Source organism: Etheostoma spectabile, chromosome 8 (assembly GCF_008692095.1).
Source record: "Etheostoma spectabile isolate EspeVRDwgs_2016 chromosome 8, UIUC_Espe_1.0, whole genome shotgun sequence".
NCBI classification, from domain to species: domain Eukaryota; kingdom Metazoa; phylum Chordata; class Actinopteri; order Perciformes; family Percidae; genus Etheostoma; species Etheostoma spectabile.
The window spans coordinates 28,742,936-28,759,906 of record NC_045740.1 but is presented as its reverse complement, the minus strand read 5'-3'; the positions used below and the strand labels follow the sequence as shown (position 1 = coordinate 28,759,906).

The following is a 16,971-nucleotide window of genomic DNA, read 5'->3' as shown; positions in this document are numbered from 1 at the left end:
CAAAAATAGAAGCTCTGTGTATCTGCTCCGGAGGGCTGCGGATCGCCGGAGCCGGGACGCAGCCGTTCCGCAGTCAGTAGAAGCCCACACATTGACTCCAACTCCGTTCCGGAGCGGATCCGCAGCCGTTCCGCATCCTGTGGAAATTGGGGGTTAGTCACTATCTGACAAACACACTATCAATTTGCTACTAAACCTCTCTTCTCACCTAGATGTGAATGACAACGTTCCGTTTTTCACCTCCTCCATCTATGAGGCCTCAGTAACAGAAGGGGCCCAGATAGGGACTTTGGTACTCCAAGTGTCAGCCCATGACAAAGACCTGGGACTTAATGGAGAGGTTTGTGGTTATCCATTTGTGTTCATGTTGTGCAGTGAAGAGATTTTCAACCACTGTTTTACCTTGCTTAACAATCATTGTTATGCTAGAACAGTGGTTCTTAACCTGGGTTCGATCGAACCCCAGGGGTTCGGTGAGTCAGTCTCAGGGGTTTGGCGGAGGTCAAGACACACACCTGACTCATATGATTCGTGATGACACGCCCCGCTTGGCCATCATCAGAAGGGTTCGGTGAATGCGCATATGAAACTGGTGGGGGTCAGTACCTCCAACAAGGTTAAGAACCACTGTGCTAGAAGGAGTATTCTGTAGCGTTACACCATAATCCCTCTAGTGCGGAAGCTTTACACAGTTGTTGTGGTGGTGTTGGGAACAGTGCCCTCGCAGGTGAGTGACTGACAGTGACAATATCAGTCGCATAGAGTATCGATCTAATTTTATTTCAGATGAGAATATGATGGAGACCTCCTGACATTTTCAGCTACAAAGCCTTTATTTCTGCTATTTCTGCAGGTTATTGCTTGAAAGAATGCTGTGGTTTAATTTTCAAATTCCCTCTGCTCTACAGATCACTTACTCTCTGCTGAGTGACAGCAGTGGCGACCATCACCTGTTCCGCATAGACCCAAAACTCGGGATCATCTTCACAGAAGCTGTTTTTGATCGTGAAGCCCGTAGCTCCTATTTGCTGGAAGTTCAGTCAGAAGATGGCCAGGAATCAGCGCGACCTGGCAAGAACAAACAGCCCAACTCAGGTTAGAAATTCTGACGCTTTTAACAATGACATTGGACTTTTTCCTTGAGCAAAAAAATTGCTCATGAGTTTATGTTTTGCGTTGTAAAAGAATAGTTTGACATTTTGGGAAAAACACCAATTTGAAGAAGATTTACATCTCGCATTTCTGTATGGTTAGCTTAGCTTAGCACAAAGACAGGAATCATGTGAAAACAGCTAGTCTGGCTCTGTCATAAGGTAGAAAAATCACCTCCAAAGCTCACACATGTTATATTTTGTTTGTTCCACCCGTACAAAAACCTGTCACGATGCCTGGACAGAAAATAGTCCAGAACATAACTGTCTCTAGCTTAGCATTAGCTTCGCTACTAGTTTAGCCTAGCATTAGTTAGCCTGCTGGCTGGAGCTTTATATTTACCGTACAGACATCAGAATGGTATCATTTTTTATAAGATATTGAATGAACATATTTCCAAAAAGTGCCTAAAAATTCCAGAAAAGGCAATTTGTATGCAAATAATATGTTAGTAGTTACTTCAGTTTTAGTGTATCCCAACTCATTTTAGTCACACAAGTTGTTGGTTTTCTAAAAAATATGTGCGTAGGCAGAGTTAACAGTGAAGGGACCTCAGGGCCTGGTGCAAAGTCCCATTCATAAAAAGCAGTATTGTTCTTTCCCTACAAGCCTACAGTGTAATACTGAAAACTATGAAGAGTCCGTCCTCTGTGTTTTACACAGACTGCATTGACATGACAGGATTAGTTTACACCTCTGGATTTGAAAACTAAATCTTAATTTTATTTAGTCCATTGCCATGACCAAACAACTTCACTTTCTTCCATGTGCAAAGATTTCTTGGCACTTTTTTTGTTTTTTGTTGTTGTTGTTTTTACATTTCTTTGTTCAATACTTATCCAGTGTGGCCTGTATCTTTTATTTTTTTACCATGTTCTCTTTGTGACATTGTGGCAGTTGTAAAACCTTAGCCTGTATCTAGAATGACGTAATAGGACGTTTTTATTCAGAAGTGGGTCTTTTGCAAATGTTTGCGGAGGAGGTATTAGGCGTAAAGGGTGATGTTTTGAAACGGTAAAGCCTTCCCACCAGAGTTGCCGGGGCTGCTTAGCATTTGTAATGAGCCTTAGCTGCGTCTTGGGGTATGAATCTCCGACATCCTCTGCAAACATTACCTGTCTCGCTGCGTCACATCTGGGATGCACCGTGAGGAGGAGGGAAGTGTAAAAACAAGCTGAGAAAATAGAGCTACCTTCAACCACCATCATCTCCTCCTGCAGCAGCTGCAAATTAACATGTCACCCATGTGTTCTGTGAGCAGATAATTTACTCCTTCTAACGGAAGAAATAAACAGCGTAATGAGGAGGGCACCGATAAGACACAAACACTTGTCATCTTACAAATATTTAACTTTCCCAGTGGAGAGGTTCTTTATCTACTCTCTGCAACAAAAGCAGCTTGTTGATTTAATACTGTTTTACTTTCTGTTTAAAACTGTTACATCAGTAAAAGCAATAAACTCTCGACAAAATAATGTATGCAATTTATGGCACATATTTATGAGTAATGTTTTTCTAATTTCCGTGTCAATGAGGCACATTGCGTTCGGTTAAGTGCCTCTTCCCCACGGAACAGTGACAATGAATTGTAGAATCAATAAACAGATGGAGGGAGAGTACACATATACCGTGTTTGGAAAGTGTGTGTGTGTGTGTGCGTGCGTGCATGCGTGCGCCTTTTAATCTTCTGCCGTTTTGTCATTTTTGCAGACACAGCGTATGTGAGGGTTTTCGTCAGCGACGTCAACGACAACAAGCCGGTCTTTGCTCAGCGACTGTATGAAGTGGGTGTGGACGAGAATGCAGATGTGGGCCTGGCTGTTGTCACTGTTAGTGCTAATGACGAGGATGAAGGTATGCTCGACGAGGCAGCAAACTGAGGGAGGTTCCAAGGAAATTTTACCGATTCCAATTACGATAATTAATGGTTAAAGAAGCGAGCCAGACAGAATTTATACAAACTTTTTTTTTGTGAAACACTGTACACTTTCTTTTCTTTCTTTTTCTCTCTCTTTTGGAAAAAAGTATCAGTCAGTTTTCCAGTGCTGAGACCATTTTCCAAAACGGCCTGCATTTGTAGCAGAATGCCCAGTGACCCTGTAGGCAGTCTTACCCAATCCGACTTGAGCTCTGCTGAAATCAAGCTGCTGAAATCATGCGGTTGTGCTAGATTTAAGCAGTAGTCATTTGAGGGCTTGGTAATGCACTGTTACACATATGTTCCAAAAAGAGTGACACGCTCCCACACAGTAGGTGGGCGGGATTTAACCAATAAAGCAGTTGCTCATCCTCCATACAGCAGTAGCCTAAGATCCCTTTATCAGACATGTTTAGGTCCGTTAATCAAGTATTTATGGCAAGCGGGGGTGTAGCTTAGGCTGGGCTGCAGCACTAATGATGAATAGCTGTGGAATAACCCCAACCCCCCAACATTAAAGTTGCAATACTGTTGCACTTGCGTCTGAGCGGCTCCGCTCAATCCGTCTTGTTTAACCAACACCCTGGGCTCAACTGATGTAAGCCTGCCAGATCCCTGTGGGAGGCAGGGAGCACTTTGTCAGCTGGGGTTGTGTTAATGGTTCAGATTAGTGTATTTACATGGGATTGCGGCTACTTTAACCCAACAGGATGATTGAAAACGAAGACTGTTCATTCCAGGAGATCATCTTATCTATTCCAATGTTAAACCTGGCAGACTGGATGGTCTCCATGGAGATAAGTTCAGATATTGACTACCCCTCCCCCCCTTTCCTCCTCACCCTCAGGCCTCCAAACCATTCCCTAGGGGGCACTATCAAAGTCCATTACTGTATTCTGCTTTTTACTCTCAGGCTCCCTTTTACTTTTTTCGGCACTCTTTTTTTAATTAGTATCTGATTGAAGCCGAGCAGACGAGGAACAAAGTTTCCATTTAATTAAGTAATCACAACAAGAAAGGGATACATGAAAACCTACTAATGCTTAGGTCTTGGAGGAAATGAGGTGTAATACTCTTGTGGTTTCGCCGCTGGGTTATTGCTAGAATGATAGTGCTTCTGCTTGAAGTAAGAAAAGGCACAATGTGAAATTATTTAGCAGCAACCTGCTGTAAAGTCTACTACCTTCTTAAAATGATGCTGCATGTATATTTCACCTTTAGAGTACTTTATCTTATTATAAAACAGTTTATATGCAGAATCGGGGACAGTGATTTTGCATTCCCAATCACGCATTTTTTAATCACCGTTACAGGAGCCAATGCCAAGCTGCGCTACCAGATTACCTCTGGCAACAAAGGTGGTGTTTTTGACATTGAGCCAGAGGTGGGGACAATCTTCATTGCACAGCCACTGGACTATGAACAGCAGAAGAGATACAAGCTACTGGTCCTCGCCTCCGACGGGAAGTGGGAAGACTACGCGGCCGTGGTGGTGACTGTGGTTAACAAGAACGACGAGGCGCCAGTGTTCTCCATGAATGAGTACTACGGATCTGTCACAGAAGAGCTTGACGGGTCTCCTGTGTTTGTACTACAGGTGAGATGCTGAGAAGAGGTTTTATACTGTTATCCATAGATCTGCAATTACCTTGACAACCTGTCTTACCTACTGTAAGTATTTTAGTGTTTATACTCTACTGTAGCGTGAAACATTATCATTCTACTAAGTTAGAGAATGAAAAGTGTATGTAGGGTGGGCAAATTCAGCAGTAAGGCTGTCAGACCCACTCTGAGGAGATGTCTGATCAAAGCCTTTTGCTTTGATTTAGGTGGTCAGGAAGTGCAAACACTTAAATTAGCTGTCTAAAAAATCTAAAAGCAAAGAAGACCTGGGTGACGGCTAAAAAGAGATAAGAGTAAGCAGTAATTTGGGTTTGACTGGATGAATGAATATCCATTTTCTTAAGAAGTCGTCTTTATCTCTGCAGGTGACCGCTACTGACCCAGACAAAGATGCAGACCAGGGCGCCATACGCTATTCCATTCATGGCCAAGGGGCAGAGTCCCACTTCATGATCAACGACATCACGGGGGAGATGTATGCGCAGCGCACCGTAGACCGAGAGGAGCGTGCCGTCTGGCGCTTTGTAGTCATGGCAACAGACGAAGAGGGCGAGGGACTTACGGGCTTCACGGATGTTATTATCAACGTGTGGGACATCAATGACAATGCCCCAGCCTTCACGTGTGCGCCTGATAATTGCCACAGCAGCGTGGCGGAGAACTCCCCTCCTGGAACATTTGTTGTGGAAATGACAGCGGTAGACCGCGACGATGCCGCCGTAGGCCAGAACGCAATTCTCACGTACCGGATTAGTGAGAATGTGCGAAGCGCAAACAATTCAGATCTTTTTACTATTGATTCAAGCACCGGCTCTATATCTGTGGCAGCCCAGGGTCTGGACCGGGAGTTTGCTGAACGCCACTGGCTGGTAGTGGAGGCCCGGGACGGCGGCGGAATGACAGGGACAGCTACAGCCACCATAGTGGTAACAGACATCAACGACCATGTGCCAAAGTTCAAAGAGGACCGGTGCGGTGCTCTTGTCCCTGAGAGCACTGATGAAGATGCTCCTATCCTGGAGCTGAGTGCTGTGGACCCTGACGCTGGCACGTATGGACAGCTGGCGTTCAATGTCATAGCAGGAGACGCGGAGCAACAATTCTACATGGTCAGCCACAGACTGGAGCAGACGGGCATTCTGAGACTGAAGAAGAAGCTGGACTTTGAGAAGACAGGGGAACAGCGGTTTAACCTTACCATCAAGGTGGAGGACTCTGACTTCTCCAGCCTCATCCACTGTCAGGTTCTAGTGGAGGATGAGAATGACAATATTCCCATGTTCACTCCAAGCTCCCACCTGCTCTCCCCTTTGCCTGAGGACGTACCTGTTGGAACCAGCATCATTCAGGTCACAGCCACTGACTCCGACTCAGGCCTGAATGGGGACATTTTGTACAGCATTCTCCCTCAGTCTGACCCATATGGACATTTTACAGTCAGCCGAGTCGGTGTGGTCACAGTTGCCAGGCCATTGGATAGGGAAACAGTGGCGGGTTATGAGCTGGTTGTCATGGCAACAGACCGGGGTACCCCAGCACTGACTGGCAGTGTCACGGTCCACTTACCGCTGCTAGACATGAATGACAACGGGCCTGAGCTGGAGACAGCCTACACTCCTGTGCTGTGGGAGAACAATCCAGCACCTCAAGTGGTCTGGCTCAACAGGAGCTCAACTCTGCTTCATGTTGTGGACAGAGACTCCCCAGAGCACGGGCCTCCTTTCTTTCTCTCCCTGCCCTCACTTTACTCCATCGACTTCCACCTGCAGGATTACGGGAACGGCTCGGCCACGCTCACTGCCCTGCGCAGATTCGACAGGGAAAGGCAGAGCGAGTTCCACTTGCCGGTGATTATGATTGACAGTGGCGATCCACCAATGACGGCCACAAACACGCTCACGATCACCATTGGCGACCAGAATGATAACGCCCATCAGGCAGGAGAGAAAGATGTCTATGTGCACAGCCGCAAGGGTGAGTTGCTCGCTTCCCCTCATTGCATTCTTTTGGCCCTTGATTTCGCTGCAGAGCTTTTCACTGCAGGCAGAGCTTGAGTGATGAGGGGAAACTGACGCTAAAGCTGAAGGGTTTTCAGTCCCATACCTGCTCGGTGTAGTCTGGAATTCCTAATTGCTCTTACTTTTACATTTTCACAGTGTTTTGTCATGGTAATATTGTCAAATCCTTTCTCAAGCCCGTAACACATGCTTCCATTGCCAATCCTCTGCCTAAAGCTTATTTGTGAACATTATGACAAGTAGCATGATTCTTCTTTTTTTTGTAGTTTTTTACCCTATGGTAAAGTTGGTTAGGTATGTTGGCTTGGTTAGGGTTTTGATCACACACTCAGTTACATGGCAGTTTTGGTAATTGTAGAAAACAGGAATGCCGTGACTCATCCAGGCGGCCGTTGTTTACCCAGCTGCAGTACTCTGGCACTGCAGGTCGATAATAACATAATCCATACTGAGATAGCCTTGCTTCCTTAAGCTCCACGCTCTCTGAAGTGGAGCACTGAGAGCCTATTCATTCCAGCAGTGGGGCTCCACAGTTATGAGCATAATAAGTAGAACAGAACACAAGAATGCAAGATAAGGAGAAGAGAGGGACAAAAAGATAAGTGTTGGCATCAGCAGATTCTGTCCAAATCAATGTGTGTGTGTGTGTGTGTGTGTGTGTGTGTGTGTGTGTGTGTGTGTGTGTGTTTACCGTGAACAGGAAGGATGGCAAATGCGGCACTGGGGAAGGTGTATGCCCCAGATCCTGATGACTGGGACAACAAGACCTACACTCTGGAGACAAGCGCAGCCAAGTAAGAGCTCTCTGTTAAATGCATTGAATTTTTTTCTGAAAACATGCTGATCTCCAAATGTGCAGCACAAGTACAAGCGCTAAAGCAATACAGTACCAGCAGAACTGCCAACAGTGTGGAATTTGAAAAATAAAGAGGATGTGGACTCAGCGTTGAGGCTGTATTCCTCTAACAAGGCCTCTTTCAGTGATATCACTCGGCGTGAAACATGCCTCACAGGTACTTCTCCTAATCTTGGATCCAATTCCCCGGCTTCTTATATAAGCTACACTTTCCAAAATGACTCTGATAATAGCTGCCATTGCCATTCCATTGTGGGAAATCAGATTCCAACAAGTCCACCTGTATGATGTCCCCTAGATGAAGGTGCCTCTACAAGCACTAAGACTCCATCAGGGACATTGTGCTGCTGTTCAGAATTTACACCCTCGAGATCAGATTAGAAATACCAACTGCATATTTGTTTTATTCATATAGCAAATTCTGACAGTTGCCATGACAACTGCGAAGCTCTTTTGGAGCCAAATAGTTCAGTTTGTTTCCTTCTTCTTCTTCTCTTTTTGTGTCTTTGTTGTTTTTTTTCTCAAAATGAATTTGCATTAACTTTCTGTTGGAGTAAACCCTAGTGTACCACTGATCAATTCCCTACTTCTCTGCCTGCCATTTGTGTCCTCTGAACAATTGCTCAGAAACAAAAGAAGCCTCTTGTCTATTTTTTTATTTTTATTTTTTACATTTTTACCTTTTTATCTTCCTCTGAAGCCGTCCTCTCCTACTGAACAGCTCCTCTGCTTTTCTCAGATACTTCAGTCTGAACCGGAGCTCGGGAGTGCTGACCGTCCGACAGAACACCCCAGCAGGCAGCTACTGGTTGAGGGTCGGGGTGTCTGACGGCGTGTGGCCCGATGTGTTCTCAGGGGTCAGAGTTCACGTCAGGCAGCTGGAGGAAAAGGCCGTCCTGTCGTCCGCCTCGCTGCGTCTGACCGGTAACATTAGCAGAAACACTCACTCACCTGATGGCATAAACACTGCTACATGTTGTATCATGACTTGATGCATGACCCCCAAAACCAATCAAGACTATGTTGAGTTTTTTTTTTTCCATTAGATTTCTTGTCTCAGTCATTCTCCACAAAAAAAAAGAAAACTTGCTTTTCAGTTCCTTTCTGAAGCCGATGTTAAAAGAGAAAGCATCTGCCAAAGGCATAAATAAATTGGTACTTTTCGTTGACTGATTATCAGGTTGTCAATCCAGTTAACACCGAAATAATAGGCTGTCAGATTTTTTTTTTCTTTTTTTTTTTACACTTGCATTATTTAACATTTCTAAGCATTGTGAAGCAACCTTTCAGTCTGCCTGGTGATAATAGTTTCCTTCTTCCTCTTTACTCTTTAACACTCTGAAGTTTACGTTAGAGTGTTCATTTTTCCGTCAGTCTTTCAGAGTGAAACGGAGTTATAAAGGTCAATTTGGAAGTGTCAGGTAAAGTCCTTGACATTTAGAAAGCCATACGGCGAACAGAGTCGAAGGCTATTATGGATGCCTCTGACTCCAAGCCATTATCATTTTTGGAGATTAAAGATGACGGCCCACATAAGCCAGATATTATTGGAAGGTGGCACCACAAATGTGATTGATTTTTCCAGTCATTCAAATATTTTGTACCAGGCCACTCTTCAAGACCCGGACTTTATTCCAGTGAAAAAATAAACGATTTCTTCTTGACTGCATCACAACTCGTTCACCTTATGGATGAGTCAGTGAGGAAGCGGATCAATAGGGAGATGTTAGGCTACCTCTTGTGCTAATGGAATCAGGAACTCAGTAGACTTTGATCAACTCTGTAGTTGTCACTGACGAGTAAGTAGCTCTCTCTTTGTCTCCTGAAGGCATAACAGCGAGAGATTTTATCGACTCTCCCGTCGAGGGGAAGAGTCGGCTAGAGACGTTCTGGGACTTCCTGTCTGAAACCCTGTCTGTCAGACCGGGGAGCATCAACATTTTCAGCATTGCAGACAGGGAGGAGAAAACCGTGGACATCCATTTCTATGTGCTAACTGATAATGGCTACCTGCGCCCAGAGAAACTGCACGCCGTCCTCAGCGCACATAAAAAGAAGGTATATATACCAATGTGTCAGATAGATAGAGATCAATGCTCATATATCAAGCATTACACTTGGGAGCTTGAGGGGAACAGATAACGGGGTTTTTTATCTGCCCTTTTTATTTTCACACCAACTTTCTGTCTGTTTACTGCCTGGCCCTGTCATGTCTCTTTGTCTCTCCTATTCATTTTTTCTCTATGTCTTCTTTCATTATTTTAATCGCTTTCTTTTTTGTTTTGATTATGCGTCATTTGAATTCCTCTGTCATTCCTAATTATATCTGTTGCTCCTTTAAAAACAACCAGTTATAGGAAATTGAAAGCATTTATGTAGATTAGGCTCTGCTTTCCTCTTTTGCATTGCTTTTGAAGTCTTTTATCCCTAAGAATGTTTTTCACTGCATTTAAAACACCACCCACATTGGAGATTTTCAGTGACAATTATTGTAATTCCCATTTTTGTCTCCCGCATTTCTTTCCTTCTCTGACTCCCCACAGCTGCAATCACTGCTGCGTGTGACTGTGAGCCAGGTGCAGGTAGATGAGTGCGTGCGCACAGACTGCAAGGCGTCCGGCGGCTGCTCCACGCGATTAAGCATCAGTGACTCGCCCACCCTGGTAGACTCAGGTGCTTTATCCCTGGTCTCAGTGAAGGTGATGTCCTCAGCTGTGTGTGGCTGTGCTGCCAGGGAAATGACCCACCAACCCTGCTCCTCCTTCCCCAGTAACCCCTGCCTTAATGGGGGAACCTGTGTCGACACCGAGAGTGGATACAGGTGAGAGGCATGTCTGCAGTTTTCAGGAGAACTGGAGTTAGAAGAAGCTCCTAAAAGATAGAAAAGAGAAATAGAAGTTTCCCGATGTGCTGCAGTCCACTGTCTAGTCCTGTTAGACTTACTGTAAGAGTGACATCTTCGAAAATCAGCTGAGAATTTCTAACAGTGCCCCTTGTGAGAAAAGATTCCTTCACCTGCAACTTGACCTAACTTGCTTGAGCTGCTCTGCAGTATTGTCAGCTGAATATAGAGTAGCAGGATTTTTCAAAAGGCTTTGGGCTATTTGCAATAGTGCAATATGTGCATGCATGTGCATATCATTCTGAATTTAGAGTGTATCTTGCCAAGGTTATTAAATTAGGTGTCTAGATTTATGGCCTGATATTGAAATTTTAGATTTCTTGTGCGCTGTGTTTAGCCGAACTGAACAGTAAATAATGAACTTAGCCTTTGTATCAAGGTCATTTGCCAGTTCTTTGAATATTAACCCTAAATATTTATAAATGCCTTTGGTCAGTATAAAGGCCTTCAACTTCAAGTGTATATACTGTAGGTCTCTGTGGGAGTTTACTGCAGGAGAAACAGCACGCAGTTCATTTCATGCACACACTAATGCCCAGATTAAATAAATATAGGGCAAGGGGATTAGTACAACTCTGGCCCCCCTCTATGCTCACAACTTTTCGAAAATCTCATTTAATTCCATTTACATGAACATGCAAGTTCATGTAAGAGTGTACAGAACTCTCTTTTACTTTTATCTTTTAAATTGTCTGCTGCAGTTGATCTGCACACTGCCCGGAGAAGCCCTTATTCTGTAAGAAGAATATCTCCCCATATGTGCCATATGTGCCCCCATGTAAATGCAGCACAACCATAAAGAATCCAATTTTTGGTTCTCTCCTCTGTCGAAGGAGCTTAACAGGCAACCTCAGACGGCAGCTGATCAGATATTGTCAGTCAGAAGTGAGAAAAACATGCCCTGTACTTCTTGATTTGGATCGGCATTGCTCTCATGAGTCACATGAAAGAGCAGCGAAAGAGTGAGGTGCTGTGCACGACGTGTGCATATGTATGCATAAGGCTACGCTCTGTCTAAGCCGTCCCTTTCGCTGCTTATGGATCAGTATTCCTGACATGTGTTGCCCCTCTGCAGAATAAACAGCGATGGGGAGAAACAGCTCCTAACGGCCTCAGTACACACAGCCTTTCTCAGACACTGCATGAAAATAGATGGCTTTGACATTATCAGCAAAGCCAGCCTGTCTCACATGCCTGCAATGGAAGGAATAGGATGAGATCAACTGGTCCCCTCTGTCCTTGCCATCACAGTGATGGAATGGGCTGTTTCTAATCACTGCATGCATCTTTTACTTTATGGTGTTTTTGTATGATTATTATTATTATTAACCATTCTGGTCTCATTCACAAACATGTTGCAAGATAGGCATGGACAATATTTAATTTCCAGTTTCTGCAAGAGCAATGATCCCTAACACTCAAGCTCTAATCAAAGTAGATGAGTACAAGAAGAGGCAATTGCACAGATATCAACCAAAGCGTGTAATACCTTAAGAATAAGAAGGGGACGGGTGGGGATAAGTGAGGGGGAAAAAAAGGTCCAGGAAATCAACGGTGGTACGGTGCATAGAAAAGTGAGAGAAATAGAATTAATTATCTCCTAACAAAGGAGATGTGATGTGCCGAGCAGGAACTGTCTCCAGAGGGTTTGGCTCGGGCAGCTGTGACAGATAAAGAATAGGCCGGAGTAATGTTGTGTTCATAGCTAATTGATTTAATGTAGAACTGAATATTCAGGGCTTCGCTGCAAACGCAAACAATTGATTCATAAGACGCTGTCTGTAGACAGCTGGTATATTGGTGCAAAGTCAAAACCTCTCCCTGTGTGAGTCAACAAGGCTGACACGTCCACCAGAAAAAAAAGTCTCCACGCTCAGAGATTGGACAGTGTGAGGATTTCACAGAGCACACAATATAAATGAGCAACGCTGATTGTCTCTTTTCCTGTCCTTTGCCTTGATTTTCCTCACTTACCTTTTTTTCTCGGTGCTACAGGTGCCACTGCCCCCCACAGCTAGAGGGGCCGGACTGTCAGCAGACGAGACTTAGTTTTCTTGGCAACGGCTATGCCTGGTTTCCCCCCATAAGGCCATGCTTTGATAGCCATCTTTCGCTGGAGTTCATGACAGAGGAAGACGATGGTCTGCTACTGTACGCCGGCCCGTTGGCCACTCTGCTGCCTGGGGACGCTGAGGACTACATGGCCATCGGTAAAGAATTAGTCCGGCTAATTGGATGCGTGCCAAGGGACCGGCAGGCTTTTATTGCTCTAAAACCTGGAACTTAATTTTGTGTGTTTAATTACTGGGTGGTAGCATATGAGGCACATTTTGTTCGTTAGTGTACTGCTGAGGGATATGAGCACTCACTCTACCGAGTTATAGAGTAAGTACTTAATGTGCTGCTACACAGGCAACCGAGCTTTACTGTTCAAAGTCTGTACTTTGTCGCTAGACTCAAGGAAGGGTGTTTTTGCTTAACCGCTTGCTTCATGTGTCACAGCAGTGGTTCACCTCCTAAACAGACTGAACAGTGTCTCCGTCAAGGAAACGTCAGCTGGGTTTATTCTAGTTAACACAAAGGCTCAAACCTGACTCTTTTCAGTGAAGGACATGAGTAAAAATGTTATCAAACTGACTGATTATTGTAATGGCCGGGTATTATGCCTCATACTTGCACTATATTTATGAATAGTTTTCCAATTGCATAAGACTACAATTTCAGTGCCACCCTTTGGCATTACTGTAATGATTCATGTTACTATTCATTGATACCATGGGGGGTAAGTCTTTTTAAAGAAAGTTAATGGTAGAAGTAATGCATTGCTACATTACATACACACTGCTGCCTGTAATTTAAGTTAGTGGCAAAGGATACATATGATGATGATAATAATAATTAAATAATGTTGGAAATATCGTGTATTGGAATATTGTAAATTATAAATATACTTAATATTATTATTTATTATTCATAAAATATGATACTAAACCATTCTAAATAATGTATTTTGTGTCGTGCTAAAGCTATCAAGGGAAAGGTTGCGAATGTTCATCTGAAGAGCAGGTGGTACCGTGTGTGTGTGTGTGTGTGTGTGTGTGTGTGTGTGTGTGTGTGTGTGTGTGTGTGTGTGTGTGTGTGTGTGTGTGTGTGTGTGTGTGTGTGTGTGTGTGTGTGTGTGTGTGTGTGTGTGTGTGAGTGAATGGGGTAATGGTGTCTGTAGTGCTTGTTTGAATAGTTGTTAAGCCTGGAATAGCGCTTAATGCAGTCCATGTGCCATTTTACGTTCACTTATACACACACATGCATAGATACATACATACACAAATATATATACACATACTGTACATACATACATACATACATACATACATACATACATACAGTACATACATCCAATACAATCTCCAATTTTCTGTCTCCATAATTTTTATCCTACAGGGTTTGATCATTCAAATTATACATAAAATCATATTCTCTTATTTACCACTGTGCTATCTAGCCATGCAGAAAGTTTTGTGTTTTGTTTTGAGATGCCTGTCTCTCTGATGTATGCCTCCACCCCAATATAATGAAGGTTAATTTCATTTCGTGTGTGGGGCTCACATTAAAAATGAGATTTTAATTTGGGTGAACCGACCCTTTAATTGATTTTGATTTCCTATTGCACTACTAACTACTATAGATATTATATATCAGTAACTGTTTCCAATCACCTTGGTCCTAGTGAGCAGGGATTTTGGATTCCTCGCTGTAATCCACCTGTGTTATAATGTCATTCTCTTTTTTATTCCATAACATATGTTTGTTCTGGAATTAGATTTTTTTTACTTAACTTAATTACTTAAGTTACTTAAGTAATTTGCATCATGCCTGTTTTTTCTTCTTTTCAATACATTTTATCACAGTTCTTTTTTTGGTGACATTGCCAGTAGATGCTGTCAATGCAAACAAGTTTAGTTGTTTTTTTCTATACTACAAATGTCTAAGAGCCTGGTATAATAGTGATGATCCAGATTCATTTGAGAATAGCGTGTGTTAATTCTCAATGTTCTTTTCCTCAGAATTGATTGGTGGAACACCCAGTGTGAAAATGAACCATGGTTCTGGGACCCTGGTCCTGCAGTTAACAAATAACGTTGGGGTGACTGACAGACGTTGGCACCGCCTCGATGTGAGGAGCAACAGTAAAGTAAGAGCCTTTACACGTCTTTGTCTTCTCTTTCTCCCTGTGTATGATATAAGATATCATAAAATCGTACAATATCAGATTAAAATGTAATGCTGTGATTTGTAGAGAGCGTCTGCCGACGAGATACTCTCACATCCACATGTGCGGCAGGGATGACCTTTCTCCCCTCTCCCCCAATTTAAAGGAAGTGCGCTTCACTCTGGATCGATGTTCCAGTGCAATTATCATGGAGACAGAAGGCGTGGACTCATGGGCAATGACGGAGGACCGCTCATCCTGTGAAATCCGCGGGGTCACACCCAACAGGGACAAGTAAGATCAATGATTAAATGGATCCAGTCTCACTAAAACAATATAAACACCAAGTGGCTCTTCTGAATCCTAAAGGCAAGGCCAATAAGTACCAAATCATGGGATACATGCATTTTGTAATAGATAAATGACGATATAGGTGAATAAATACATGTGGTTTTGTGTTTGTTTTTATGGTTATAGCCAACAATTAGGGTTTAGCAATTCTCCTTCTCCCCCAGGTTCTTCTGGAGTTCCCAGTGGTTGCAAACTATTAATCTTCTATGGTTTTGTTCTCTTCACTGTTGTTAAATCTAAAAGGATGCTTGGCCCACAGGGACAGTGTCTTAGTGCCTCATGTCCCCACAGGGGTAAACAATTCTATATAGAGTGCAGCATTAGCAGTCACAGAGGCACCATTTTGCAAGGTGGTAAAAATGAAAAATAAAGAATAAGGTCAATATTTCCATATGTATGTGGTAACAAGGTATACTGCATATACTGAACATAAAGGATATGTCTGTTCCACCCTAGTGGAACAGTAGCATTTTAAAGATATAGATGTTTAATTTTGTTTGTTATGTGCTGACATGCAGAACTCACTTGGTAACATTTGTAATACCGGTGTAAAGATTACATAAATGCATCACCCACACAATCGTAGCCAAGCCATTTGGGATTGAAAGATTGCATGAAGCAGCAGCAGTACTAAACAGTGGAGGTAGAGCTATGAAATTGCAAACTAACACTTTAAGTCCTAATTTTGATTTAGTCTATTGATTGTTTTGTTTTTTTGGGGGGGGGGGTTCAAATTAAGTGATTAACAGTTAATTTCATAAAAGGTTCCTAAGCAGCGTAAGCAGCAAATTTTCAGATATAAGGAGCTGGAGCCAAAGAATCTCAAATGATAAAACACTTAAATTGATTAACAGAAAATCAAAATAGATGCAAATTAATCTTGTGTTAATTACGACTAATTGACTCTTTCAATATGTAACTAATTGTTTCAGCCCTAACGTTAGTCATTGCAAATAGCAAAACCTTGTTGGAGCATCTTCACTATCCTATTTGAAACAGCTCATATTCCCTCAACATAAAAAAGTGTAATGTCCCTACTACTTCTGGTATATTGCACAAACATAGTCTTATAGTTGATGTTCGGTAAACAGTATATAAAACGGTATTTATGTACAAGCTGCATGGAATAATTTATCCAAATCAAATCAGACGGTGAGTCAGACTGTTTGAGGCTCACTCTGTTCCATTTCTGTCCTGTCTGGAGGGAAGAAACCAATGAAATCCCCAGATATAATTCTTAAAATGCCAATTAATCTTTCTGACTATGCTTCTGTACACAGTCACAGCTGAGTTTGCGTTCCCCCAACGTGGGCTCGGCACTGTGCTCGTTGTTTTGTTTTGTAATTAAGCTGTGAGTTCATAAAGTTTAGCGGTGTACATCAGAGCTTTACCACTGCTATTTCTTTTAATAAAAACAAGAAAGGACAAAAAGAACCATTTATCCTGATCGCTGTATTTGAGTTTCAACTTATAGGGTAATGCAATGTCTCATGTCATTAAACAGTCGTCTGGCAATCACCAGGCCAAGTCAAGCTCAATAGATCTGAGATTGAGCGTTGGTCTGGGGAGTCTGCTCTGTATTTTCTCTCCACAAGAGGCGGGACCAACGGGCATAGTTCAAATGACTCTGTACGCAATTGGATAGTCCTTCAACCAATCAGACCAACGATCCTGGTGACGTAGAAGCGACAGCGGCATCAACATGGCTGCTGCGCTTCGGTGGCCGCTATGTTGAATGTTAACAAGAAGCTGCTTGGTCGCTTCTCTATCGTAATCATGCTAAATCCGCCAATAGCGCGTCAGGTGGTAAGGGTGGGGGGGGGAGGGGGATCGATACAGCATAGTATTGCAATATTTTCAGTGGCAATACTGTATCGATGCACAGGCGACAAGTAGCAATCTTTTATAATATACTGTATGTGTTGGTCAGTTTGTCTGCTT

The 16,971-nt window shown here is 43.1% G+C and overlaps 1 protein-coding gene across 1 annotated transcript in view; it reads left to right on the top strand.

Moving 5' to 3' along the window:
- LOC116694173 (neural-cadherin) overlaps positions 1–16,971 on the top strand; it is a 100,979-nt gene that overhangs the window by 67,201 nt on the left and 16,807 nt on the right. The window contains exons 14-25 of the mRNA XM_032523709.1: positions 213–340; positions 909–1,095; positions 2,863–3,006; positions 4,384–4,667; positions 5,059–6,667; positions 7,412–7,505; positions 8,307–8,491; positions 9,396–9,625; positions 10,111–10,388; positions 12,465–12,679; positions 14,534–14,661; positions 14,846–14,973. Of these exons, the coding sequence (XP_032379600.1) occupies positions 213–340; positions 909–1,095; positions 2,863–3,006; positions 4,384–4,667; positions 5,059–6,667; positions 7,412–7,505; positions 8,307–8,491; positions 9,396–9,625; positions 10,111–10,388; positions 12,465–12,679; positions 14,534–14,661; positions 14,846–14,973 (3,610 nt within the window). The remainder of the gene's footprint in view (positions 1–212; positions 341–908; positions 1,096–2,862; positions 3,007–4,383; positions 4,668–5,058; positions 6,668–7,411; positions 7,506–8,306; positions 8,492–9,395; positions 9,626–10,110; positions 10,389–12,464; positions 12,680–14,533; positions 14,662–14,845; positions 14,974–16,971) is intronic.